Raw genomic sequence first — 26323 nt, 5'->3', positions numbered from 1 at the left:
GGCTCTGTTTCTATGTATTTTGATACAAACACCAACTTTTGGGATATATTTTCAGTATTGAGATTTTGATTAGAAACGAAATAAAAGGATTTTTAGGGCTAGATATGCAAGCAAATTTGAGAGTTTAGATCTAGAGGCTCTCCAGACTACCGGTGGAAAAGCGGTGTCCATCTACTGGGACCAAACAATTGAATGCCGCAATTATGTTATTATCATGTACTCCCTCCGTTCCAAATTGTAGATCATTTTCATAAATTAAATACATAGTTTTTGCTATGCACGTAGATAAATATTATGTGTATATACATAGTAAAAATTGTGCATCTAGATTTGTCAAAACTATCTACAATTTTGAGCAAAGCATGCCAAAATGATTACCTTCTCCAGCATCATTCACATGCGATTGCTCTCCACCAGCATTGGACAGGTTAAACTAGATAAAAAGGCTAACCGCACCAACTATTTAACAGTAAAAACAAATCTAAAAATAAACAAGGATGCAAAGACAAGCTGCGGTCAGATAGTTGCAAGTGCTGTCAGGTGCAAGCTGCAGCATCCCTAATTCAAAAACACAAACCCGTAAAAGTGCAAGTGTGCGTTGTTTAGTTACCTGCTGCAAATGTACGCTGTTCGGTTGCCTGCACCGTCTGCTAGGACTGGCTCTCACGATGCAACACCTTACCTGCAGCCTTGCTCCGGGGATATGAGAAAATCAGGCATATCCCACGAGCCAGGCTTGCGGCGCACAGGGCACTCACAGATCTGGTTGAATATTCTGAGCACGTGCATGCAGCTAGGTAACCAATCACCTGCGCTGAGGGAACAGGATCTATACGCGCATGTAGCCAATCATGATGCCCTTTATCCCACACAACCCATCACTACTAAGGCCGTAAAAAAAACACTACAATAGGGTGTGTTTTCTGAGGCAAGATACAGTTATCTTCAGGACAAAAATGCAGAGTTAGTTGGGACTTGCAAAAAGTGTGTAGAAATTCAGTCTACGGCCTTCCATCATAGTAACAATCCTTCAAACTGAATAAGAAAAACATCCATTTTGCAAAAAAGAAATGCAGCATTCGCCTGAGAAGAATTAGGGATGCTGCAAAAGAATGAAAGGTGATAAAACTACCCTCTGATCTCATGTGCAGCTCATTTAAACTGCAAGTTGCAGAAAACCTATGGGTGTAGTGCCTTCTATACAGCTTCTGGTGAGGACTAAGGGCAAAAAATGAAATGGAAAATAATGACCTGAATTTGATTACTGTATCATCCGTAGCTAGTGTAGGGCCCGCTTGTGAAGCACAGTTCATGTTCTTGTTGACCAGCTTCTGTCACGTATAGAGCTTTGTGCCCACCATGCTGAAGGCTGAACCAATTTATGCCTTGTGCCGACCAGGCTTTGAATTTTTCTGTATGGATATAACTCTGACCAACTATCAATCACATGTTTCGGATTTTACAACAAATTCAGGCTCCACTAATGCCATTCAATGGGTTCCTTCGTTTTAGATTTGCCCTTTGGCCGGCCAATCTGTCTGACACTTTTACCACTCAGAAGTTTCAGTGCACGCTCAAGCGTAATCTTCTTCGGTTCCATATTCTGTCATCAGACATTTTGAAGATATTATCAAATTTGCAAGGAAAATCTCCAAAATTCACCGAACATGCTAAATAACAAATGCACATGAACTGATTTGAAGCTATCAAACTTTGAGATGTAAACATCTTATATATTGTTCCAACACGAAAAATTGGAAAATTATAGCTGATGTGTTAGTTTGGTTTCTGAAATTAAAAAAAAACTAAAATGTTATCATGATAGCATGTACCTTTGGCACTGCAGCAAGAGATCTCCTATGTTTGATGTTATATCCAACTTTAGAATGTGTTATAAGTACCGGATGATCATCATCAGGATGCTGTCCCTGCAGGAAAATAGAACATCATGGGACCCAACTCAAACAAATAGCACCAACAGCTACAGCTAAAATAAACGCATACCAGAATTTTGGGATATTGCAGCAGCTCAATTGCATCTTCTAGAGTGACAGTGTCTACATCTTTGACCTGAAACAAGAGTTCGACAGTAGTTGTTCTGAGTTCCTGAAAATGTTCGGGAATCGCTGATTATGAGTTTTCATTTAGAAAAAAAAGGTAATAGTTACCTCAGAAAGGGAAGCCCTTTTCGGAAACAGTCCCTTTTTGTCCTCCCCAACCTGAACGTAATGACCATATGGACCTTGTTTCAAAAACACCTGTAGATTGAGCAATTAAGTATTTATACCCTTAATACACATTACTGATTTGCAAATAACAAATCTGAATGTCATAAACAGAATATACCTTTTCATTGAAATCAGGCATGACACCAAGTAACCTGGGTTCAAAAGACTTGGGACCTTCATCTGTGGGTTCAGTTTCATCTTCTTGCTGTGACAATGAGCGAGCAATGTACCTACAGTAATTACATTAGTGACTAGGTATAATGATGATCATCAACTCGTAATAGATAGCAAGTGGTAATGAACAATATAGCATAGGTTAAACTCTTCAAGGTATTCAAAGAGTCATACTTGCATTTCGGATGTCGATCACAGCCTATAAAGTAGCCTTCACCGTACCTACTAACTTTAAATCTCAGGGTTCCTTCAGAACAACTGCAGGCATTGCAAACACACAAAAAAAATAAGATGTTGGGAATCACAAACGTGAAAGCATCAGAGTGTGATGACATAGTAGGTTAGCCATGACAGATAAACACATAGTATGATGACATTAGCATCACATATCTTTGATTTCGAGTAAAACATGTACATTGTACGGAAGATACCTTAAAAAGTACATATGTGACATGCATTACCTAGGGCAAATCCTACTACCCTTGTCAACATCAGGAAAGAGGATAGGACCAAATTTTTCTTCAAGCATTCTCTCTACCTGAAATAGAGCAAAATTCGGCTTCAAAACTTTAGCGCTTGCAGGGCAATACAATACATTAAGGTACATCAATAGCATTAAATATGTAGTAATCCATTTATAGCATTCTTGTGTATGTTAGCTCAAGGATTCCTTGCTATTTTGGAGCTTAAGTCGTCTCCCACGAATATTTTGGAGCTCCGTTTGCACAAATATAGGGGTTCAACCAAAACTGTGTTGTATTGGGTGATACAAGTAGACAAATTTTTTTTAATCCAGTGATAGCAATATATCCACTAACCAAGGAGCATCAACAGAGAAAGAAAAATATTAGAGCTCGCCATTTCTCATGTTGTTTTCTTCAATGCAAATGCAACTTGACAAGTTACAGGCAACACAGGGCTACGGATAAAATCGTACTGAAGCAAAAACTATAATCATAAACCACTAGTAGTTCATACTTGAGAAATGAACCTGAAATATTTTACTTCAGTTGCTGGGTCATTAAAAAAGCTTGATGTGATTCTCTCCCGAAACGAAAATTAAGACACTTATCACCAAGGAACCAGCATATCCAGAAATTAAATAAATCTTACCTTTCTGCCATCCAGTTTACTAGCATCTGCACAATATTTACTGAATCGTTCCCAGTAATCTTTCAGAAGACCCTTCCATTCAGTTGACCCAGCAGATACATTGTCGAGCTTAAATGTAAAAGAAAAGGAACTTTAATACAATTTTAGCAACCTTTATTTAGCATATTACTTAAAGATGTTCTTGTCAAGGATACATTAAATGCTATTGATAGAAATACAAAGTTTATTTTTTGATTGCAATAGATCTGCAGATATATGCCTTTTATGGCTATGAGGCTCATTTGTGGACCCTGGCAGGTGCCAAGGGTCTTGCCTCTCTCTCGGTCAGGGTTGTTGGCTAGGATGTTCTTGTCCAGGGTCTTGGGTCGCTCTTACATGTAACAGGCGATTTATTCCCCCTCTAGTTTGGGTGTGTGTGGGTGTGTGTGGGGGTCTTTCTGTATGACTCCAACCTTCTTCTATTAATACAATGATATGCAGCTCTCCTGCGTGTTCGAGAAAAATAATTAGCTCATTACAGAAGTGTGTAAGAAATCATCAACTATATTGGTTTTTACCAAGGCATATCACACTGCAGTGTGAAGGCAGCTTGAGGGGATTTTCCCCTTACAAAACACTTAGATTTGGATCCGTCCCCAAGATATGTTTCTTCTGTGAAACTTGTGACAAGCATTGTTTTTCCTTATTACACACACTAAATTTGGTAGTTACCATGTTTAATTCAGATTTAGTATGCATGGAAGCACAGAAAATGAAGCCAAGAGAAATAGGCATGCCACATGAAAACCTACATTAATAACAGCCTGTACTGAAAAATTGACAGTCTAGGGCTAGTTTCGAGTGGCTGCACTTGTGCTAAACAGTGCTTTGGATTCAACGCACACCCTTGGCTCTCTGCATCTGCCCCTCTCAACTGCTGTTCACACTTTAATTGTATTGGGTTGCCAAGCCAAGCTACTACAATATTTATTTCTCTTCTATTATCACTCTGAGAAATTTGTTAATTGTTATCATAACAATTATACTCATGTAATGGTCCTCTTCATCTTGGAACGTTAGCTTAATTTGCAAAAAATGACATTATCCTGATGTAAACTTTAACCTGCTTCCATTCTAGATTTATTATCGAATTATGATATTTGAGGCATATAGAACTGATGATATGTCCGTATAGCTTCATCTCATCTAACTGACATCTATGCATTCCTGGCATCCCAGGGGCCAGGGTTGCCAGGCAGAGAACCATTAGTCCATGACAATTATGTCCTGAATCATTTCCAGAATTATATATAACAATCTTGCTTATGTCTTGAGTACATGAATAATCATGAGCACAGTTAGAAGCGGTCCAATGTCCATTAGGATGTGCTGATTTCATGGATTCTCATATTAGTTTAATCCATAGCTGTAACCACCAATCAGCCAGCTTAAGCAAGGTTTTAGAACTCCATGCACACATAAAAATATAAATTGAGAAATTTTTTACCTCTGTCTCCATGCTAGCTGTAAAGCTGTAGTCAGCAATCTCGGAAAAATGGTGCAAATGGAATGCTGAAACCTGAAAAAAGAGATGCCATTGAACAAACACCAAAATTAGACACATTGAAATTTAATTTATAACAAGCAACCTCAGCTACATAAATTGAAACAGGGCTGAGATGATGAGGCCTATAATAAATGCCATTGATCTGAGAAACATGGCATTGAGGAGAGGGGGTGGAGGTGCCCCGTGCTAAAGCTCGCGAGTTCTAGGGAAGGAAATTTGTAAGCAATTGTAAGGCTGCCTAGAAGTTCTATTCCACAGACCCTTAAATCTGTGAGATTTCAGCAAATATAAACACCACAAAACATACAAGAATGTAATGGCAAGTTGTAAGCAGCCATTTTGCTAGCAAAACCACAAAATATACACTCTGGGATTATTAGAGATAATAAAGGTAAACTTTACATATTTTGGAAGAAAATTTGTGTTGAATTCAAATAATAATAAGAGACACATGAATGAGTCAAACACATTAAAAAAAAGATATGCATAGGAAGAAGAGATTATTCCAGTACAAAACCAAGCATTTAGCTAGGAGTATTATCTATCTTTGAATAAATGTACTAAAATTTAAGATGATAGCAGAGATAAAGATATTTTGATCATAGAGGATCATTCCAAAGGAAGGACATGAAATAAGGAAAAAAGAACAAACCATTCGACCGCGGAATTCAGGGTGCAGAACTCGACTTTTTACTGTCACATATTTTCGGTCCTGAACAAAACAAGTAAAAACTATTATCCTAGTGGAACAAGTCAGTGCTAATGACGATAAATGAAGATAAGAACTAGGAAGTGCATATTAAATTTCTAAAACTTTGCAACTGTTTTTCACCCATATGTTGTTGCTACACAAACTCAAAGGCATTTATGTGCACTAACAAATATGTATAAAGAATGCTTGATCCAATATTCCAATTAAAAGGAAGTGCCCCCTAGTTCTGAATGTGATATTTTTGGCATTGCTAAAAAGAATTGATCGTGCTGCACTACGTCATTTGGGGAAACATAAGTGTGCCTTTTTATTGCTTTCATGCTTTGTCCTGTCGTGCTATTAGCTCCTAATGCCAGGGAAATGCCCTAGAACCAGTGGTTTAAACTTATAAAACTTAAGCTTTACGAAACTGGTTGTGATCGGTGTAGAAAAGGAAGAGCATAAGCGAATGTGATAAGAGGATAGTATTAGCAAAGGGAGAATTCGGATCTGCCCTTTCTATCATCCCTGAAAAGGGCCCTACTATCAGATCGCCAGTCCATACCCTGGTCTACGATGAATGGAACCAAAAGCCTATGCATATCATAACTCAACATCAACCTTAACCAACTTACATACCAACTTGACCACTGTTCATTGACACTAGGCAATAGCACCACCCTCCCACCCCGCTACGCACCACTCTCCAGTCTAGTGCACATATAAAGGAATCACACACTAGATGCATAGCGCCTAGCACCTTTTACAACAATGCTCGATTCAGCATACCCTAAAAAAGAACTCAATCAACCTTGTAGGAACTAGGTGGCATTGTAATAAGAGAAATAGACACCCAAGTTGAAGATGACCCAAACACTGGTGGTGGGAGAGTACACCCACAAATCCCACCAACTGAGCTAGGCTCAGTACTCTACACACAGATCCATATGCAGACCAACATCATTCAACTTCAACTGCAACCCAAATGTCAAGGGTGACAGTGACATGTGCCCTTGACAGTACACCATGACTATGAGACAGCATGGCGTGTGCTACGTTTTGTGGCATGTGTGTGTAGTCTTCCCTAGAGCACACCTACAGGTGCAAAAGCAATCAGCTCAGGGCATGTCTCAGTGCAATTAGTTGAAGATATCAGGGTATTTTTCTTAAGTTAGGGAAGTAAGGTATATAATTCCGCGGTGGCTATACGTCACGCGCGCTACAATAAGACGATCCAATGCCTGAAGACATCCGGCGTGGGTTAGTAACGCAATTTCGGCCCATTATGACATTCACATCAGCCCGAGGCCCAAGTATCTCTGCCTGCCAGTAGCTTGCTACTGCCACCGGAGCTGGCCCACTAGGCCACCATCACAAGTTAACAGGCAAGGACTTGTTTCTCGTTTCATTTTTTCTGCTCTTTTTTTTCTTCCATTGCTAGTTTGATTTTCTCACATCCATTTCCCCTTTCCGTTACACATTCTCTTGCATCCATTCTACAAATCTTTTTAGTCGTATTTTGTTTTTTATTTATTTCTCTTTTTTTATTTACTTGCTTATTTTTTCTTTTATTCCTAAGTACTACCTCTGTCCCTTTTTAATTGTCGTCGTCGGTGTGCGTGCCACAAGTTTGACTCGATTTGTAGAAAAAAACGTGCAACATTTGTATCTCCAAATAAATTTGTTAAAATATTAGATTAAAAGATCTATCTAATAATCTTAATTATGTATCATAAATGTTAATATTTTTTATATAAAATTAATCAAAGTTATTTCTCGGGAAGCGAAAGCAACAGTTATTTAGGGACGAAGGGAGTAGATGTTTCCTTTGTAGATTATTCGCCCATGTTGACTCATTTGTTCGCTTTATAGATTAAATAGTTCGGCCATGTTGACTCATTTTTTTTATATTTATTTTTCATTATTTATCCTGTACGTGGTGGTGGTGGAACGAGGACGTCCAGAGGGCTATTAAGGAGAAGAAACAATGTTATAAGCGTTTGTTTCTTGATAGGAGCGCAGATAATATAGAGAAGTACAAGGTGGCAAAGAAGATCGCAAAGCGAGCTGTGAGTGAGGCGAATGATCGGGCTTATGAGGATATGTACCAACGACTGAATACAAAGGAAGGAGAGAAGGACATCTATAGGATGGCGAGGGTGCGTGAGAGAAAGACGAGGGACTTCAGCCAGGTTAAGTGCATTAAGGACGATATGGATCAGCTCTTGGTGAAGGAGGATGAAATCAGACTTAGATGGCAAGAGTATTTTGACAGACTGTATAACGGGGATAATGAGAATACAACTTTTCAGCTGGACGACTCTTTTGATGACACCAACAGGCGTTTTGTGAGGAGGATTCAAGAATCTGAGGTCAAAGAGGCGTTGAAAATGATGAAAGGAGGTAAGGCGACATGCCCTGATGGTATTCCAGTCGAGGTGTGGAGGTGCCTAGGTGATATAACTATAGTTTGGCTAACAAAACTTTTCAACCGTATTTTTCGGTCGAACAAGATGCCTGAAGAGTGGAGGAGTATATTGGTGCCGATCTACAAGAACAAAGGGGATATTCAAAGCTGCACCAACTACCGGGGAATTAAGTTGATGAGCCATACTATGAAGCTATGGGAGAGAGTTATTGAGCATTGTTTGAGAGGGATGACGCGGGTCACTATGAATCAGTTTGGTTTCATGCCTGGAAGGTCAACCATAGAAGCAATTTTTCTAATAAGACATGTCATGGAGCGGTATAGAGAGCAGAAGAAGGACCTTTACATGGTTTTCATTGACTTGGAGAAGGCTTATGACAAGATACCACGAAACGTGATGTGGTGGGCTTTGGATAGGCATAAAGTCCCAACAAAGTATGTGGCCCTCATTAAGGACATGTACAATAATGTAATGACTAGGGTCCGAACAAGTAATGGTGACACAGATGCCTTTCCGATTAAGATAGGACTACATCAAGGATCAGCTTTGAGCCCGTATCTTTTTGCCCTAAGGATGGATGAGGTCACAAGAGACATACAAGGTGATATTCCTTGGTGTATGCTTTTCGCTGATGATGTCGTGTTAGTTGATGAAAGCCGTGCAGGAGTGAATAGGAAGCTGGAGTTGTGGCGGCAAACACTAGAGTCCAAAAGTTTTAGACTTAGCAGGACTAAAACTGAGTATATGAGGTGTGACTTCGGCGCCACTCATGAGGAGGGAGATGTTAGTTTGGAAGGCCAAGTAGTGCCCAAGAGGGAAACCTTTCGATATTTGTGATCGATGCTACAGAGAGATGGAGATATTGATGAGGATGTTAGTCATAGAATCAAAGCGGGATGGATGAAGTGGCGCCAAGCATCTGGCGTCCTTTGTGACAAGAAGGTACCTCAGAAATTAAAAGGCAAGTTTTATAGAACGACGATTAGACCGGCAATGTTGTATGGTGCGGAATGTTGGCCTACAAAAAGGCGGCACGTCCAACAATTAAGTGTTGCAGAAATGCGCATGTTGCGTTGGATTTATGGGCATACAAGGATGGATCGAGTTCGAAATGATGATATACGGGATAGGCTAGGGATAGCACCAATTGAAGAAAAGCTTATCCAACACCGGCTGAGATGGTTTGGACATGTCCAACGGAGACCGCCAGAGGCACCAGTGCATAGTGGTATCCTAAAGCACGACGGTAATATGAGGAGAGGCAGGGGCCGGCCGAAGTTGACATGGGAAGAACCAATTAGAAGAGACTTGAAAGACTGGAGTATACCTAGAGATTTGTCCTTGGATAGGAGTACTTGGAAAGCCGCGATTTACGTGCCAGAACCATGAATAATGGTCTTTGTTGGGTTTTAACTCTAGCCTACCCCAACTTGCTTGGGATTAAAAGGCTTTGTAGATGTTGATGTTGATTTATCCTGTACAATCAAATGTTCTCGATGTTCAATATTTTGTTCATATCACATTATTATTTGTTCGTTATATTTGATTTTTTGTTCGTAAAAATACTTATTTGTTCTTATTGTTAAAATATTTGTTCCCAGTAGACGAAACTAATTATCTAGTATTAAAAAAATATTTTTAAAAAATATTATGCAAACACAGGCAAGTGCGGTCTTGTTTTGAAGATCTTGTCATAAAAAGATAATGGTGCAATCTAAATTTAATTTGAACACACCGTTTAAGATCTATAGTTTTTTTAAGTTCTAAACTTTCTTGCATGCGAGGGTGACGTCCCTTTTGTCTTTTCTGCATGCATGCACTGGCTCTTTCCTTTTCAGTGTTGAACCGTAAGCCTCGGACATAGTTAATTAATTAAATACCATGTGAACCTAGCTAATTGGGCTGACGGCCCATTTAGTTGTACATGGAGAATTTTTTTTTCAGGTGATGGTTGTTGATATTGTCGCCTATTGTGACATACAACCGCGCCCATATAATTCTACTAGTTGTCTAGTTGATATTAGGATTCGAGCTCATTAAGTACTACTGCAATCAGTTTGGCATCAATGCATAAGCCTTCGCTGAAAGAGATGTACGCAGAGCCTCTGCTGTGTCCAGGAAGGAACAGCATTGTGAGCAAGAAGGCAAGATAGCCCTTCACTACCTCTTGAAACAGACCCACAAGTCATGCCTCATTCTATATTCATCCCTTTCTTTCCACAAAGTCCAAGCCAGTGATAGGACAACACTCTAAAGGCAGCTACATGAGCCACCCAGCCCAAATTTGGCGTTGGCTCTGGCGGTTAACGACTCTCCTTTCGACGCATGGTGGGAAAGGGTGGCAGCAGCAGTTACTGGAGATGTGCAAAAAGGGCTAAACTCGCTTATCATCCTTGGTGCTTGGTGTATATGGAAGCATAGGAATAACTGCGTTTTTAACGGGGCTTCCCCAAGTGTTGCCAGCATGCTAAACATGGCTAGAGATGAGGCTCATTTGTGGACCCTGGCAGGTGCCAAGGGTCTTGCCTCTCTCTCGGTCAGGGTTGCTGGCTAGGATGTTCTTGTCCAGGGTCTTGGGTCGCTCTTACATGTAACAGGCGATTTATTCCCCCTCTAGTTTGGGTGTGTGTGGGTGTGTGTGGGGGTCTTTCTGTATGACTCCAACCTTCTTCTATTAATACAATGATACACAGCTCTCCTGCGTGTTCGAGAAAAAAAAAATGGCGTTGGATACATATTAGCGATTAAATATTCCACACAAAAATCAATAAAATATGTCTAAATTAAGAAAGGTTATCAGATATAATTTAGGCATACCTAAATATCCTTCCAATATGATGGTAAATATAGTTAATAAAATATGTCTAAATTAAGAAAGGTTATCAGATTGGGATATATCTGAGGAGGTAGCTTTGGATAGAAGCGCTTGGAAACTAGCTATCAACGTGCCTGAACCGTGACCTTTGTGTCTTTTGGGTTTCATTCTAGCCTACCCCAACTCGCTTGGGACAAAAGGCTATGTTGTTGTTGTTGTAAGAAAGGTTATCAGATACAGCATACCTAAATATCCTTCCAATACCATGGTAAATGTAGTTATGTTACCTGTAACACTTTCATTATAGATGCATAAGTAGATGGCCTTCCAATTCCAAGTTCTTCTAGCTTTTTAATCTGGAGTTAACAAGGCATAGTATGAAAATCTGAAGTAGTAGAACCCAATAAAAAGAAACATTGTTTTATTGCAGAAATGGATAATCGTCAAAGAAAACAAGTGAAAAATGAAACATAATAGGTTATTGCTTACCAATGCACCCTCAGAATAACGTGATGGTGGCTTAGTAAAATGTTGCCCAAGATGCACATTAACTGGAGACACCAATTCCTTAACCTGGAAGAAAGGAGATGTGTTAATAACATACTGGAATAGTCTAATGGTAGCCAATAATCTGCAGAAGCTTGAGAAGTAAAGGAATGGAATAGTCGAGCGACAATTCAGCAGCTGCTAACCTTTAATTTGGACAAAGCATCAAAGTTACCCTCATGCACAGCATCTCCCATTGAGCTGTCGCTGGACGGACTTGCCTCACTGTCCTATAAGTAGTAAAGTTTCTTGTTATTGAGTTTTAAATTCGCAAACTGAAAAGTTGGCACACATTTCTTAATAAAGTGCAACTGATAACCATGCTTACATTAAGCCAAGTCCTACATTCCTACTCCTACCCATCAGCACCAAAAGGAGCTCAATCCAGAACATAAAAAACCAAAGACTGATGAATCAGAACAAACTCACACATTTTGAATGAGTTTACAAGGTAATAACCTAAGGATAAAGAATGTAAACTTCACACAGAGATTCAACAAAAAACTTAGATGGTACGCGATAATACAAATTATGTACCACGCAGCAATTCGATATAGACAATGTATTTTATGTTAGATGTATATATGTCCCTATGTATTTTCTCACTTGTATAGGGTGCTTTATGCACATTTGTAGAACACCATATCTGCCCCTTTGTGGCATTGCAATAGAGTTGAGTTGCTCATTCCTAACATGGTATCACAGCCTAGGGTTTAGAATCCCACCGTCTACAGCGAGCCTCTACCGCCAGCCGGCGAAGGCAACTCCTCCCTTCTTCCGCGCCGCCCGCGTGCCTCGTCCGCACCCTCCACGCACCGCCGAGGCCTCCCGGCACTCTCTGCGCAGCCGTGCGCCTTGTCTGCACCTTCCGCGCGGCCCCTGCGCGCTGCCGAGGCGTCCCGCCGCCCGCGGCCGCGCACACCGCCACGGGCTCGCGCATCTTCCGCCACCCTCGCGCCTACGCGGTCTTCCGCCTCCCGCGCCCGGCTCCACACCACTGCGCCCGACCCACCACGCCTGGACCCGCCGCCGCCGGCCCCGCGCCCTGCTTTGCTTCGCCCTGTTTAGTGCTCTGCTCCGCTCTCTAGTCTGTTCCGTGTGCTCTGCTCCACTCTCTACTCCACAATGCCACAAAAAAAAATAGAGGAGGAAAGAGTTTAGGAATAGAGCATGGCCTCTTCTACCACTGGTTGTGGCTCTGCCTTAGAGCAGGAGCTGCTCATGTTGTTCCGTCGTCTTAATGCAGCTACTTCCTCCCTTTCTGGGACTACTGCTCGTGCTTCTGCTTTTCCACAACTGCCTCCTAACTGAACCACCCCATCTTCATGGTTCCTTGATTCTGGTGCTGCTTTTCACCTAACCACCGATTCTACCTAGCTGTCTTCCTTGTCCCCTGTTGCTCACCCTCTTGTTGTTCAAACAGTTAACGGCACGTCTCTTCCGGTTACTGGACGAGGTGTTCTCTTGACGTCTTCCTTTCATGTGCCTACAGTTCACATGTTCCTAACCTCACTATGCAGCCGATGTCCGCTGGCCAGATCACTGATCATGGATGTCGCATCCTTGAGTCAGACTCTTGTTGTGTTTAGGATCTTCGCATGGGACTTCTTATGGGTACTGAGCCGAGGCGCCATGACTCTCAGCGTCTTTGGGAGCTTGACTGGCTTCACCTTCCCTCATCCACCTCGCCTGCCCCCGTGGTTGCTGCTTCTGCTACTGCCCCTACCTTTGCTCAGTGGCATCGTCACCTTGGCCATCTCTCTGGTTTGAGGCTTTCCACTTGAAAGTGCATCTAGGTCCCTAATTGATTTTGGTGATTTTTGACAATCACAATTTGGGGATATGATGTTTTGAAGAAAGTGTGCAGGAATAAAATGAGAAAAAACAAGAAGAAGATGAAAAGGTCCCCAATTTCAAATTGAGCATGGTGGATTCTATCGGAGATTTAATTTTAATTTTCCGTTTGAATTTGAGTATAGGATTCACCGTACTATCAAGGGGGACGCATTCGAATGAATTTTGGGTTGTTAAAATGCTTCAATTGAGATGATATTCTTGAGAGAAAACACCCACAAAATTCCCCAGCACAAAGTTTCTGCACAAGGCCGGATGATCCGACCTTGGGCCGGATAATCCGGCCACACAGTAAAATTCGGAACTGCGTAAGTCCGGATGATCCGGCCCTAGCCCGGATGATCCGGACCTGGTGACTTGAGAGCGTCTGGTAGAGCCCAGGCCGGATGATCCGGCCCTACACCGGATGATCCGGACCTGAGAATTTCAGTGTGTGTAGCCTATTCTGTCAACACCTCGGATGATCGGGTTACCCCGGATGATCCGGGAACCACCAGAAAACACACAACGGTCACTTTTGGGGGTTGGAGTATATATACCCCTTCACCCCCTTTCACTCACTCTCTCTCACTCTCCGACCAACCACGCCTCTAAACCATTGACTCCTACACTTCTCTCCATCCTAGAGCTTGATTCTAGCAAGGAAACACCTAGGGATTGAGAGGAAATGAGATTTGAAGTGTGATTTGAGAGCACTCCGCGGGCTTGCACTTGTTCATCTCAAGAAGCACTTGAAGCAACCTTTGATTCGTCGATTCGCGTTTGTTACTCTTGGAGCTTCGCTCCTAGACGGTTAGAGGTGCCGGTGAGCTTCCATTCTCTTGTGGTTGAGCTCCGGAAGTTTGTATTACCCCGTCCTTCGTGGACATTTGATAGTGAGCAACTCAATCATCTTGTGTGGGTGATTGAGTGAGGGAAAGGGTTATAGGGCAACCCTGCTCTTTGTGAGCACCTCAACGGAGACGTAGCTCCTTTGTGGAGTGAACTTCGGGATAAATCTTGTGTCTCCTTTATTGTTGTATTTGTTGTTCTTGAGCTAATTTTGACTTGATCTACTTGCTAGTGGGTTTCCTCTTGTGCTAATCTAGTTCACAGGCTTAATTACTTCATTCATCAACTTTGTATTCAAAGGGAATCGTCAAAAGCTAAGTATATTTCAAATCTAGTGCAAGATTCTTTTCAACTTGGGTCTATCTACCAGCAATTTGCCACTATGATTCGCACTCAGTACGACTCTCCCATTCGTGCTTTTCGTGTTGATTTTGTTGCTGAGTACATCTCTGCTGAGCGTCGTCGCTTCCTTGCTGACTACGGTACCCTTTCTCAATTTTCTTGTTCTGGTGCCCATGCTCAGAATGGTGCTGCCGAATGCAAGCATCGTCACATTCTTGAGTATGCTCGTGCTTTACTACTCTCTTCTGAGCATCCACCTCATTTCTAGGCTGAGCCTGTCTCTACGACTGTTTTTCTCATTAATAGACAGCCTTTCTCAGTTCTTCAGGGTTGTACCCCGTATGAGCGCTTGTTTGGCCATCTACTCAACTACAGTCATCTTCGTTGCTTTGGGTGTGCCTGCTTTGTCCTACTCCCTCCTCATGAGCGCACCAAGCTAACTGCTCAATCAGTTGAGTGCGTTTTTTTAGGTACAACACGGAGCACAAGGATTATCGTTGCTATTGCCCGTCGGATGAGGATCATCGGTGTTGATGCTTCTTACATGAGATCGCAGGTGCATGATCAAATTGTAGCTCTTCAGTATGTGCCTTCCGAGTTTCAGTTGGCGGACTTCTTCACGAAGGCTCAAACAAAAGCGCAACGTAGTTATTTTCTTTCCAAACTCAATGTTGTAGACCCACCATGAGTTTGAGGAGGGGTGTTAGATGGATATACATCCCTATGTATTTTCTCACATGTATAGGGTGCTTTATGCACATTTGTACAACACCATATCTGCCCCTTTGTGGCATTGCAATAGAGTTGAGTTGCTCATTCTTAACATTTTATTTAGTGCACGTCAAAGGCGATCAAGTGACGTGAAATTTGTCATGTATTTTATTAAGAAACAATGTATTGATAAAGATTGAGCGCGAACAAATTACAGGTAGATAAGTTCATCAAACAAAGCATCAACCCAATAGGAGTGTAGAAAAATAAATGGCCATGTCTGGTGATACATTTGCAATAGTGCATATCATACATCACAAATTCAAGATATGAATGCCAATGACTAAAAGTGCTTTCTAGAACATGTGTGCTTATCTTTTTTTTTCTTTTACTTTGCACAAGAACCCCAAAAACCATGGAAAACCAGCTCAAATTAGCAGTAAACCCTTCAAAACAAGGCTGGTTCATACCATTAAGCACACACTATTTCCTCTTACGGGTAGAAAGATGTCTTTTCCTTGAGTGCTAGAACCAGATTTAAAACTACAAAAAAGAACCATTCTTTTAAAGAAAAAACAAAATCTTGACACCATCCAAAGTGCCAGCGAACATGAACCACCCTCTGGGTATACAGTTCTCCACTAATGAAAACTTTAATTTTTGGTGAAAAAGTGTTCTTTGAAAGATAGAGGTAGTATTATTTCAAATGTCGAAAAAGAGAATCACATAATCTCATTTCATAACCCTTATAACAAAAGAAAAATCAGAAAGAAAGAAAGAAAAACAGATGGGCTAGTCTAATATCCAATGTCACATTGGCCTAGACATAGTGATCACATACAACCAGAATCACATAATATGATTTTCCATGTCATATAAATGCCTGGGCAGAACTAGCAGCAGATCAGGCAGATAGTATCTGACTCAATTGTACTTATACCTTGAAATAAGGGTTAATTAGATCTGTGCCATTATAATTTTACTGGTTTTGAAGCGCACCATTACTATTCGCGAAACTATGCCACTGCCATTATAATTCTTGCCAAAGCTGAAATATGCCATTATATACGCTTGCAACGTCTTCGGGCCCACGTGCAGGTGTATGAACAACCTTTTATTTTCGTATGGACCTAAAAGCCCCTCCAACTCTATCTCACTTGCAGGTGGGTCCAACATGTCATCACCTTCCTCTGTCCTCTCCTATTCCATGGCTGGTGGGTCGCCTCCTCCTCCATCGACGACACCCTCTCATCCTCCATCGAAGGTGCCGCCCACGCCTCCATCCACTGCGGCTCCCTTGTCTCCAGTCACGTTGGGACCGTGCCCCTAGGCCAACAGCAACAACTGCAGGGAGAAGATAGAGGAGGAAGGAGCCTCGACGCGGACTCTCGCGTGCTCGGCCAGCGGCGGTGTGGCAGAATCGACGCAGATCCCCGCCCGCACGCTCGGTCGTCGGCGACGCGGCTAACTCGAAGCGGACGCCCGCCCGCGCGCTCGGCCGGCGGCGGCGCGGCAGGCTCGCCTGCGTGCTTCGGCCGGTGGCGGCGTGACAGGAATCGACATGGACGCCCGCCTGCGTACTTCGGCCGGCGGCGGCGCAGCAAGCTAGACACGGACGCCCGAACGGGCGCTCGGCCGGCAGCGGCGCAGCCGGCTCGACGCGGACGGCATCCGCGCGCTCGACCGGTGGCGGCCTGGCTCGCTCGGCCGGCAGCGCCTCGGCAACGCCCGCCAAGGTTATTAGCACGATAAAACGTTGAAACGAATGGAGGGTAGATTTTAATGAAACGATGGACGTTTTAACGTTTAAACGTCCGTTTTAACGTTTAAACGTCCGTTTCACATGAACGTTTTCTCGTGAAAACGTCGTTTTCACGTCGTGAAAACGTCGTTTTAATAACAGGGACGCCCGCCCGCGCGCTCGGCCGACGGCGGCGCGGCTCGCTCCACGCCGTCACTCGCAAGCTCGCTTAGCTCCGGAGATGGAGAAGACAGAGGTAGAGGAAGAGATGTTGTGGGGAAGAAGGCTGAGGACTGGGCCCCTTATGTCAGCGAGTGTGAGAGAGGAGGAAATGGGTAATTTTGTCCATACGGATATACGGTATACGCCGTACGTCTGATACTGGGCCCAAATTGTTTCCAGGCGTATATAATGGCGTATCTCAATCATGTGTAGAGTTATAATGGCACTGGTATAGTTTCTTGAATAGTAATGGTGTGCTTCAAAAACGAAACAATTATAATGGCACAGATCTAATTAACCCTTGAAATAAATAGCAAGCAAATGAAGATATATAGATGATAAAAGCTATACGAGAAAAGTAATTTGCCCCTGAACAGCTGAACCATCAAACTTTCTCAATGATACGTCAACAGATCAAAAATGAAATCAGGCATCCATAGGCTGAATGAAGTAGCACAAGCTAAGGTTGGAAGGCCACCTTAGGAGCCAACCAACATATTTTCTTAAGAAACTCAAGTACAACAACTTTTGCACTGTGCAAAGATAACTGAACTATAGAGGATTTCTAAAATCCATAGACAATGTAAGAAGCAACTATAAAATAGTTATAATTTTTTAACTTACCTCATAGACAGCTTGGTATCCCTTGAAGTCCAGTCTAGATCCAGATGAATGAAAACTCATGTCACCTTCAGGAGTTCCAATATCCACTTGAATCTAAAAAGCAAGCATGTATTTGATGGAACATTTAAAAAGAAATGAAATTTACAGAAAAACGAAGTACAAAGAATTGTAACATGTTTTCCATGCTAGAAAATGTTGAAATTATGTTTAAGCAAATGTTTTTATTGAAGACAACAGCTGAAATTATGTTCCTGAGCTATGCACAAAACATATAAACTATGCAAGGAAACATGGCTAAATAAGTTTCACAAACCAACCAGTTAGCCAAAAGCTCAGGGTAAAATTTTCAGCATGTAGCCTCCAGTAGGGCTTTGAGAAGGACACATACTGGGCTGCAATTACTTTTCTTATGATCTTATTGCACCAATAGGAACCCTTGAGGCCTTGACTAGTCGGCTTTAATACCATACTGAATTGTATACATCAAGTTCAACCAACAGCCTATTGCTGATGATATTGGAAATTAAGCAGCATAAGATACAGAGGTGCCTCGCTAATCTACCAGAACCTAAGAAAAGAAAAAGGATTAAACAACCTAAAAACAGAAAAATGTTTCCTCGGTTTGAAGCACTTACTAGCTGCTACGACTTATTAATGTTTCCTTAACCAATAGAACTTTGTTTACCATACAACTTATAACCATCTTAAAGAACAAAATCAACCATAGGGAAAAATGACGAGCAAGAATAACCAACCAGATCAGTTCTGGAAGCTTCCATTTGGCAAGCCATTGTCCTTTTCCATATTAGAGTGTACAGTTTTAGAGAATCATCATCAAGTACTCCAACCAAAGATGCTACAAGAGATAGTTGCAACCATATATTTAAAACCAGACACAATAATAAGTGTGATATCACTTTAGAAATATTTTTTTTAAAAAAAAAAAAGAACTACACATATGTAAGGTGGCAAGGTGCTCATGCAATCCAATAGAAGATGCTGATTGGACCACAGATATTGTCATTATCTAGTGGAAATGGTCATTTATAGAGCATGTTCACTACAGATTGCAAAACACAGTATCATCAATAATGCAAACATATTTTTAAGTGCAGTATTCATAGAAGTGTTGCTCGAATCTTTGCAAAATAATAAAAGCAGTGAATGAGGCAGAATCACAAGGCATGAATTGTACAACATATTGCTCATTACGAAATATGGATCTCAAGAAACTAAGCAATCCATAGCTTATTGCCTTATTCTGTACAGTACTGGCAAAATCTTGGTGATGATTCTTGAAAATGAGATAATAGAATTATAACCTTCATGGGGGCAATATGCATGTACCAAAGCTTACGCAAAATCATTTGCCAGGAGAGGGTTAGCAGCTGTAATTGAGAAAAATGCAATAAATCAACAAAAACACAAGTAACTCATTACATGGCAACCTCCTTATACTGGTGGGCCTAATGGCTTCATGGGCTTCTTGAGCATTTTTCACCTTCTTTAAATACTTCCTGATGTCCTCTGCAGCATACTCCTCACCATATCTGAAGAAAATTCTAATTAACAAGAAACCATACCCAGATACACATCATTACATGAAGTGCATATCAAACTAGAATGCAATACCATCAATCAACAACTTGAGATGAATCGATCAACAACTTGAACCCTCTTACCATGTCGTCAAAGTATCTTCAGAGTTCAGACCAGTTTAATTTAACATTACTCAGTTATTTTTTGAATGTGTCTTACAGTTGTAGGTTCATCTAATAAGTTTTGAATAACTATGAGTGGATCTCCACAAAATCGGCATATGAAGCTCTTTTCATTGGAGCTATTCAGTTTGGTCCTTGGGAGAGAATATGGCGAAGTTGGGCCCCTAGCAAGTGCAAGTTTTTCTTGTGGACAGCTACACACAAAAGATGCTGGACAGCAGACAGTTTGGCAAGAAAAGGGTTACAACATCCTGCTGCCTGCCCACTTTGTGACCAAGCTCAGGAAACAATTGACCATCTTTTAGTCTCTTGTGTATTTGCTCGCCAGCTGTGGTTCGCTATTCTGCAGAGATTTGTGTTACAAGTGCTGGCTCCAAACCTTGAGGATGAAAACTTTGAGGAATGGTGGGCAAATGCAAGTGGCAGGGTGTCTGGTCGGGTCCTTAATGGATTAAACTCCATCATAATTCTGGGAGCCTGGAACTTATGGAATCACCGCAATCAATGCGTGTTTGATGGTGCTTCTCCTAGTATCTCTAACATCATCTCGACCACCCTTGAAGATCTGCAGCAGTGGTCCTTGGCTGGGGCTAGAGGAATATCCTTTCTCCTCGCCTTGGCGCCTAGAGACAGATAGTTTTTTGGTCCAATCCGGTCTAGTTTGTTTTTATTAAGACAAGTCAGTATAGTTGTTCTTTTTAGGGGGGTTACAGCCCCTTTTCAACTGTAACTTTTTTTTGGGGGGCGGGGGGGGGGATACCCCCTCCCTTTTCTTTTTAATATAATGATGCGGAGCTCTCCTGCGCGTTCGAGAAAAAAAAGAGTGGATCTGAAAATTTCCACTAGTATATAACTAAACCCCAACTAAACCAAATTATTGGATTAAGCACTGATTACAAGTTAACATGAAACAAGAGAAATTAGCACCATTATAAAATTAGAAAGAGACTTAGCAGCTACTTTAGAGAGAAAATTGTGTACCTTTCTTTGACTAATGAACGGATGTCTTCTGCAGCTCCATCAGAAATCTTCAAGGGTAAAAGGAGAACAAATAAGTCAATACGCTAGTCAAACAAGTAAACATCAAGTATATTGTATCCTCAATAATAGGGTAAAAGGAGAACAAATAAGTCAATACGCTAGTTAAACAAGTAAACATCAAGTATATTGTATCCTCAATAATATCTTATTGACAAGTTTCTGGGAATTTTCACATCAAAGGGCCAGAAGCGTCCATCATTTTTCATTGCATCATACATTTAGACTTTAGTCATCTAACTTCAGTTAATTTGGCATGCCAGTCATGAAATGTTTTCATAAAAGAATTTTAGTGAATTAAAGTTTCAGTATAGTTATCATCTTTTACTCCCTCCAGTCACAGATAAGTGGCATTTTTTCAAATCATAAGTGGCATACTAGTAACACGAACTCTTTAAGCAGTCGAGCTTTGACTATGAACTCCTAAACCATCTACTTTGCAGGCAAATTATTTGAAACCTATTTAACACCTCAACAAGATAAAGCGCCAACAAATGTGTTGTTATGCAGTAATCATGCAAAAGAAGTGCAGTTTTGCTCAATTGAATGCATCATTTAAAGTTTCTATTACCAGCTTCCTACCCACTGGTTTAATCAGAAAGGCTTATGCATGCACCCGAATGCTGCAGCATAGTTTTAAACAATTTAAAGTAACTGAACCAACTTTAGACTAGGACCAAAGTACATCATCAACAAAGCCTTGTATAAATCCCAAGCAAGTTGGGGTAGGCTAGAGTTGAAACCTATGATACGCGGATACTTCGCAAAACTCACGTACCGGTATCGGATACCCGTACTCCACGGATACTCCCGGATACGTATCACGTAAGTATCGGACTATTTAGGTATTTTCAAATAATAAAAATAAATCGGATACTCGTGGGATACCTGTGGATACCTGTCCGATACCTTCAAACCCTAACAACACCACTCAATCGTTTCGTATAAAGGTCCTCCGTTCAGCTGTGCCACCCTCTCATCCCCACTCGCGCAGCCGCAGGCCCGCAGCAGCCTCGCACGGCTCCCTTGCTGTTACCGCCGCTCGGCCACCCGCCCACGCCTCCTCCTGCTCCTTCCCCGCTGCTCATCGCTCCCTTGCCGTCACCGCCGCCCGGCCACCCGCCCGTGCCTCCTCCTGCTCCTTCCCTATCGCTCGTTGCTCCCTTGCCGTCACCTCCGCCCGCCCACCCGTCCGTGCCTCCTACTGCTCCAGCGGCTGCGCGGCCTGTCCAGACAGAGGCCCGCACATCTGTTAAAGCACTATTTAGGGTGGTGCTGCGCTGCTGGAGCTCGCCGCTGGCGGGCCGCCACGGCCGCCGGAGCGCGCCTCTGGACGGCCCGCGCGGCCGCTAGAGAGGGAGACGATGAGCCGCGGCCTCCGGAGAGGGAGAGGAGCCGCGGCCGCCGGAGTTGGCCGCTACACAGAGAAAGAGAGAGAGAGTGCCGGAGGTTGGGGAAGAAGATGACCCCATTCGTGGAACAAACGAACAGGTAAGATAAGGTTGGTTCTTTTTTCCTTTGCCCCTTCCCTTTTCTAATAATTATAGAACATATGAATATATGAGTTTATGACGCATTATAGTCCCTGGAACTTCTATTTTCTCACATTCTAGTTTCTGAAACTTTTATTTATTTTTATTTTTTATATATATTGGCGTATCCCCATATCCTTATTTTTGGAAAAATAGCGCATCGGAGTATCCCCGTATCGCGTACCGGTATCCGTATCCGCGTATCCGGGCAACATAGGTTGAAACCCAACAAAGACCATTATTCATGGTTCTGGCACGAGAATCGCGGCTTTCCAAGCACTCCTATCCAAAGTACATCATCAATTTGAAATTTTCAGAGGGAACAAAGACCTGTGGACCATACACCCCAACAAACAAGGTAAAACTACTTGAGTCATGAAAATGTTGGGTGTTACTTACATGGAACCCATCAGTTCTCATATATGTTATCAACCCAGTCGCTTCTTCCGATGAAAGGTTGACACCCTCATAAAGCTTTTGGGCAACCTGCAGTCATAAAATGAGTTGCGTGAGCCAACAGATTAAAACATAATAAATGCATTATATAATGAGTCTAGCAGAAACAACCTTCATGGTATGCCCTGCAGTAAAATTTAGTTTGTTTGCTGCATCCTGCTGAAGGCTGGATGTAATATATGGCATCGGAGGATTCTTTTGAATTTTACTTCTTTTAACACCTATAACTTCAAATTGAGAAGAATGAATCCTCTTTTCTATAGCTCTCGCTTCTTCTTGAGAACATATGGAAAGTTGATCCAACTTTTTTGAATTCAGAAGCTTTATACAGGATGGGATGAATGTGCCATGAGAAGGATCTGCAAATTGGGTTTTGAAGTCTGTCTGTACTGTCCAATACTCTTGTGGCTTAAACTGTTCTATTTCAGCTTCCCGATCACATACAAGGGCCAAAGCTGCAGATTGGACCCGTCCAGCTGACTGGCAACCAGGCAACTTCCTCCACAGAAGTGGCGATATGCCAAACCCAATCAGATAATCAAGAGAACGTCGTGCAAGATAAGCATTAACTAAGTCCATGTCAATATATCTCGGGGACATCAAAGCCTTTTTTATTGCATCCTCAGTTATTTCATGGAAAGCAACTCTTGCAACAGTTACATCGCAGCGCAATGCGCCTTGCTGTTCAAGCATTTCTTTGATGTGCCAAGCAATCGCTTCACCTTCACGATCAGGATCAGATGCAAGAATTAAATTTTCTGCTCTGAACAAGAGACAAGAGCATCGGTAAAAAAACAATTAGCCATTATTGACTCACAACTCGAGGGGTAAAATCATGATAATATGTGTGCAGAAATATTTAGCTTTCATACAACTTAGTTGAATTCAAATTAATAACCTATCATTAGTATAAGCAGAAGTCCAGTCTTAAGGAAAAGGATGAAATTACATAGTCGAGGTGGGAAAAAGATATGTTCAGGATACAGTTCAAGCTACAGCTGAGGCCAATTTTTTACCATCTTAATGAATAATATAAGTAAACAATTTAAAACAAACACAACTAGATGAACCACCATCACAGAAAATTTTTACATATGGGCAGCAACAGATCGTTATTAAAGCATACAGAATGTGAATTACTTTCACAACATGTACCAAAGTTACAAAAACATCAAACCAATAAGTAATACTCAAGTATATTCTATCAACATACGCATATGGCGATAGTGATACTCCAATAACAAGAATAATGTCAGCAAACTCAAGTGGCTATAGTGATACTTACATACAAGAACATTAAATAAAAATAAGAACATGAACACAAACTATTTGCAGGGACTGCTTAGCTATAGCAGCTCTAAATGAACAAACTACTGATACTTTTATTATTTTCTAGCAGCTGCCATCGAAAAGTCAGCGTAAAAAGCAGGAGATTTACAAAATATTAACTGTTTGTCCACAAAAACATATACGGAGTTTGTAATTTGCAAATCTAGTATATGCTCAAAGGTAAATAATGTCCTGCAAGGTCTAGGCCGACAGTGTTATAAATAATACTTTTAAAAAACAGTAACTTTAATTCAATGAGTTAATAACTACACAATGCTAAAGGTTATTCTTTGTCGGTCAATTGAACTTGCAGAAATATGAGGACTGGACATTGGAGTCATGAAAATGAGGCGTTGAATACAATACATGATTTTGGAGACAAACATCCAAGCAAGCCAGAACCTATCAAGCACTACAGCAAACTTCTATGAAAGGCCTATGTGATTTTGTTTTTGTCTCTAACTCTCTATAATTGGAAACACAGCAACTAATGTGTATAAATCTTTGAGAAAAAAATGTGGCAGTGTTTAGACGAGGGAGTGAATATCAAATGACCAAAGAGTGTGCATGTTTTATGCATAGTTAAACAGAATAAGTAAACAGAAAACATGTGAAAATGCATCCATAGTTCCATACTACACTCTTTAAGAAACATACCCTTTCAGTGCTACTTTAATGCTCTTAAGGTGTGTCCAGGCAGCAGCAGGTACCTCCCAGACCATGCTGAAGTCATCATCAGGGCGGACGGATTTTGATCTGCCTGCTAAGTCTCTGACATGACCATAGCTTGGTAACACTTCATACATGTCCCCAAGATAATTCTGGATAACTTTTGCTTTTGTGGCTGATTCCACAACCACAACTGATTTGGCTGTAGGAGGATACAGTGGCACAAGTGGCTTTGTCTCACTATGAGAACCACCATTAGAGGTTTTCATGCAAATCTTAGCTTCAGCAGGCACAGTAGAAGCAGTAGAAACCTTTGCTTTTGATTTTGACCTATTATTCACTTTTTTATCTTTAGAACTATCAGCACCTTTTTTGGATTTAGAATTATCAGCCTTCTTGTCTTCTTGGTTCTCACTAATACTCCCAGTAGTTTTTGTTGCAGCTTTACGGGTTCTACTAAATATCCTCTTTTTCTTGGTAGGTACTTTCTTTTCATTCATATCTCCATCAACTTCCTTTTTGCTTCCTCTAGAACTCTTCCTCTTGGCAGTGCCAGTCTTAGAATCGGTAACACTCTTGCTGCTATTACTAGTAGATGCCGAAACCTCATCAGGAACGGTACTACATGCAGCTAATGTGCTTTGTCGTTTCTCAGATGTGTGAAACAAACTATGTGCAACACTTCCATCTTCCCTTCTCATATTTAGGTTCCCAAGTAAACTCTTATTTTTAACGAGGAACCTTAGCTTTTTACTGAATGCAGTTGAGAATGATCGTGAATTACCAATATTATTAGCCTTTAAAGCAATTCCACAGTTGTTTGTGGATCTGAAACATATGGAACTATGCTTGCCATGAAGCCCAGTAGTAAAAAAGGCACTACTTTTGGGCTGTAGGGCAACCATGAAACTATTTCTTGAAGACATTTGCCTTGCTGAATTGCCTCTGAATGCAACCCCGCACATTTCACAAGGACGGAAAGGCGAAAAGGGCCAAGGTGTGGAAGATAATCTCTGAAATGTCCCGGACTGAAGCTGTAAAGGCAAAAGATAACACATAAGGAACAAGCAAAGCCCAAATTTTTTTAAGCAATGTGTCATTTTTTTTAAGCAAGCAACGCCCAAATTAAACACTACAAACAAAGTATAACACTGTAGAGCTATTGAAATATGATTCCCTTCCATCTACAGCCGTGTTCTTGGTTGAGTTAATACCGTACAATGAATTGATGCAAACGAAAGAAAAATTGGTGACTGAAACAGTTGCGCACATCTCTATTTCGTTGACAGTTCCCTGCAGATTTCTGCAGCTTGACAGAGCTACCCCATAAGAAAAGGGGGAAAAAAGATGAGAAAGCTTCGCCTTTGCCTCACGGACAATACAACGAACAGGTGGCGCGCACGCCTCACCCCCAAAGCCACAGCGCTACGCGCAACATAAACTTGCGCTTTTATTTAATGAATTAATCGGCGGGGTCGGAGTCGCTTACCATTGTGGGGAGCGGCGGCGGCAAGAGCGCATGGGTGACGGCGCGGTGGCGTTGGGCGTAACCGTGCGGGAGGAGGCGGCGGAGCTGGAGCGCCATGGCCAGCGGGGCGGCCGACGTGGCGGGCGCGCGCTCAGGCGAGGAGAGCCATTGGTTTCGGCTGTGGTTTAGCTAGGGTTTTAGGTTATAGTCCGAAAGGAAGGCTGAGGCGGCGCGGTCAGGCGG

The 26323-nt window shown here is 41.8% G+C and overlaps 1 protein-coding gene across 4 annotated transcripts; it reads right to left on the bottom strand.

The window, feature by feature from the left end:
* Positions 1-944: 944 nt before the first annotated feature.
* On the bottom strand, positions 945-26323 carry LOC120669602 (DNA topoisomerase 1-like). Of its 4 annotated transcripts, none has more exons than XM_039949394.1 (21): positions 26102-26323; positions 24601-25646; positions 22726-23377; positions 22558-22644; positions 20570-20616; positions 19308-19417; positions 18623-18723; positions 17868-17960; positions 11689-11772; positions 11486-11569; positions 11284-11352; positions 5714-5773; positions 5002-5073; positions 3516-3623; positions 2864-2940; positions 2577-2660; positions 2347-2458; positions 2169-2258; positions 2005-2070; positions 1833-1928; positions 945-1603 (listed from the first exon to the last, which is right to left on the bottom strand). In XM_039949394.1, exons 1-21 carry the CDS (start codon positions 26195-26197, stop codon positions 1481-1483), a joined length of 3357 nt encoding a protein of 1118 aa, XP_039805328.1. In that variant the 5' UTR covers positions 26198-26323; the 3' UTR covers positions 945-1480. The 4 variants fall into 4 exon arrangements, 3 of the variants coding, with proteins under 3 accessions (XP_039805328.1, XP_039805329.1, XP_039805330.1); XM_039949395.1 differs by having other exon boundaries at positions 1833-1922; XR_005672713.1 differs by lacking the exons at positions 945-1603; positions 1833-1928; positions 2005-2070; positions 2169-2258 and having other exon boundaries at positions 2430-2458; positions 2834-2940.

The sequence above is a fragment of the Panicum virgatum genome, chromosome 4N (genome assembly GCF_016808335.1).
Source record: "Panicum virgatum strain AP13 chromosome 4N, P.virgatum_v5, whole genome shotgun sequence".
Lineage (NCBI taxonomy): Eukaryota > Viridiplantae > Streptophyta > Magnoliopsida > Poales > Poaceae > Panicum > Panicum virgatum.
This window is presented reverse-complemented; position numbering and strand designations above follow the sequence as displayed.

Coding starts and splice junctions, on each gene's coding strand:
- LOC120669602 (XM_039949394.1), bottom strand. CDS start 26,197: ATGGCGCTCCAGCTCCGCCGCCTCCTCCCGCACGGTTACGCCCAACGC. Junction 22,645..22,725: donor CTGCAGGGCATACCATGAAG/GTTGTTTCTGCT, acceptor TTATGACTGCAG/GTTGCCCAAAAGCTTTATGA. Junction 5,774..11,283: donor CTATAATGAAAGTGTTACAG/GTAACATAACTA, acceptor TGTTTTGTTCAG/GACCGAAAATATGTGACAGT.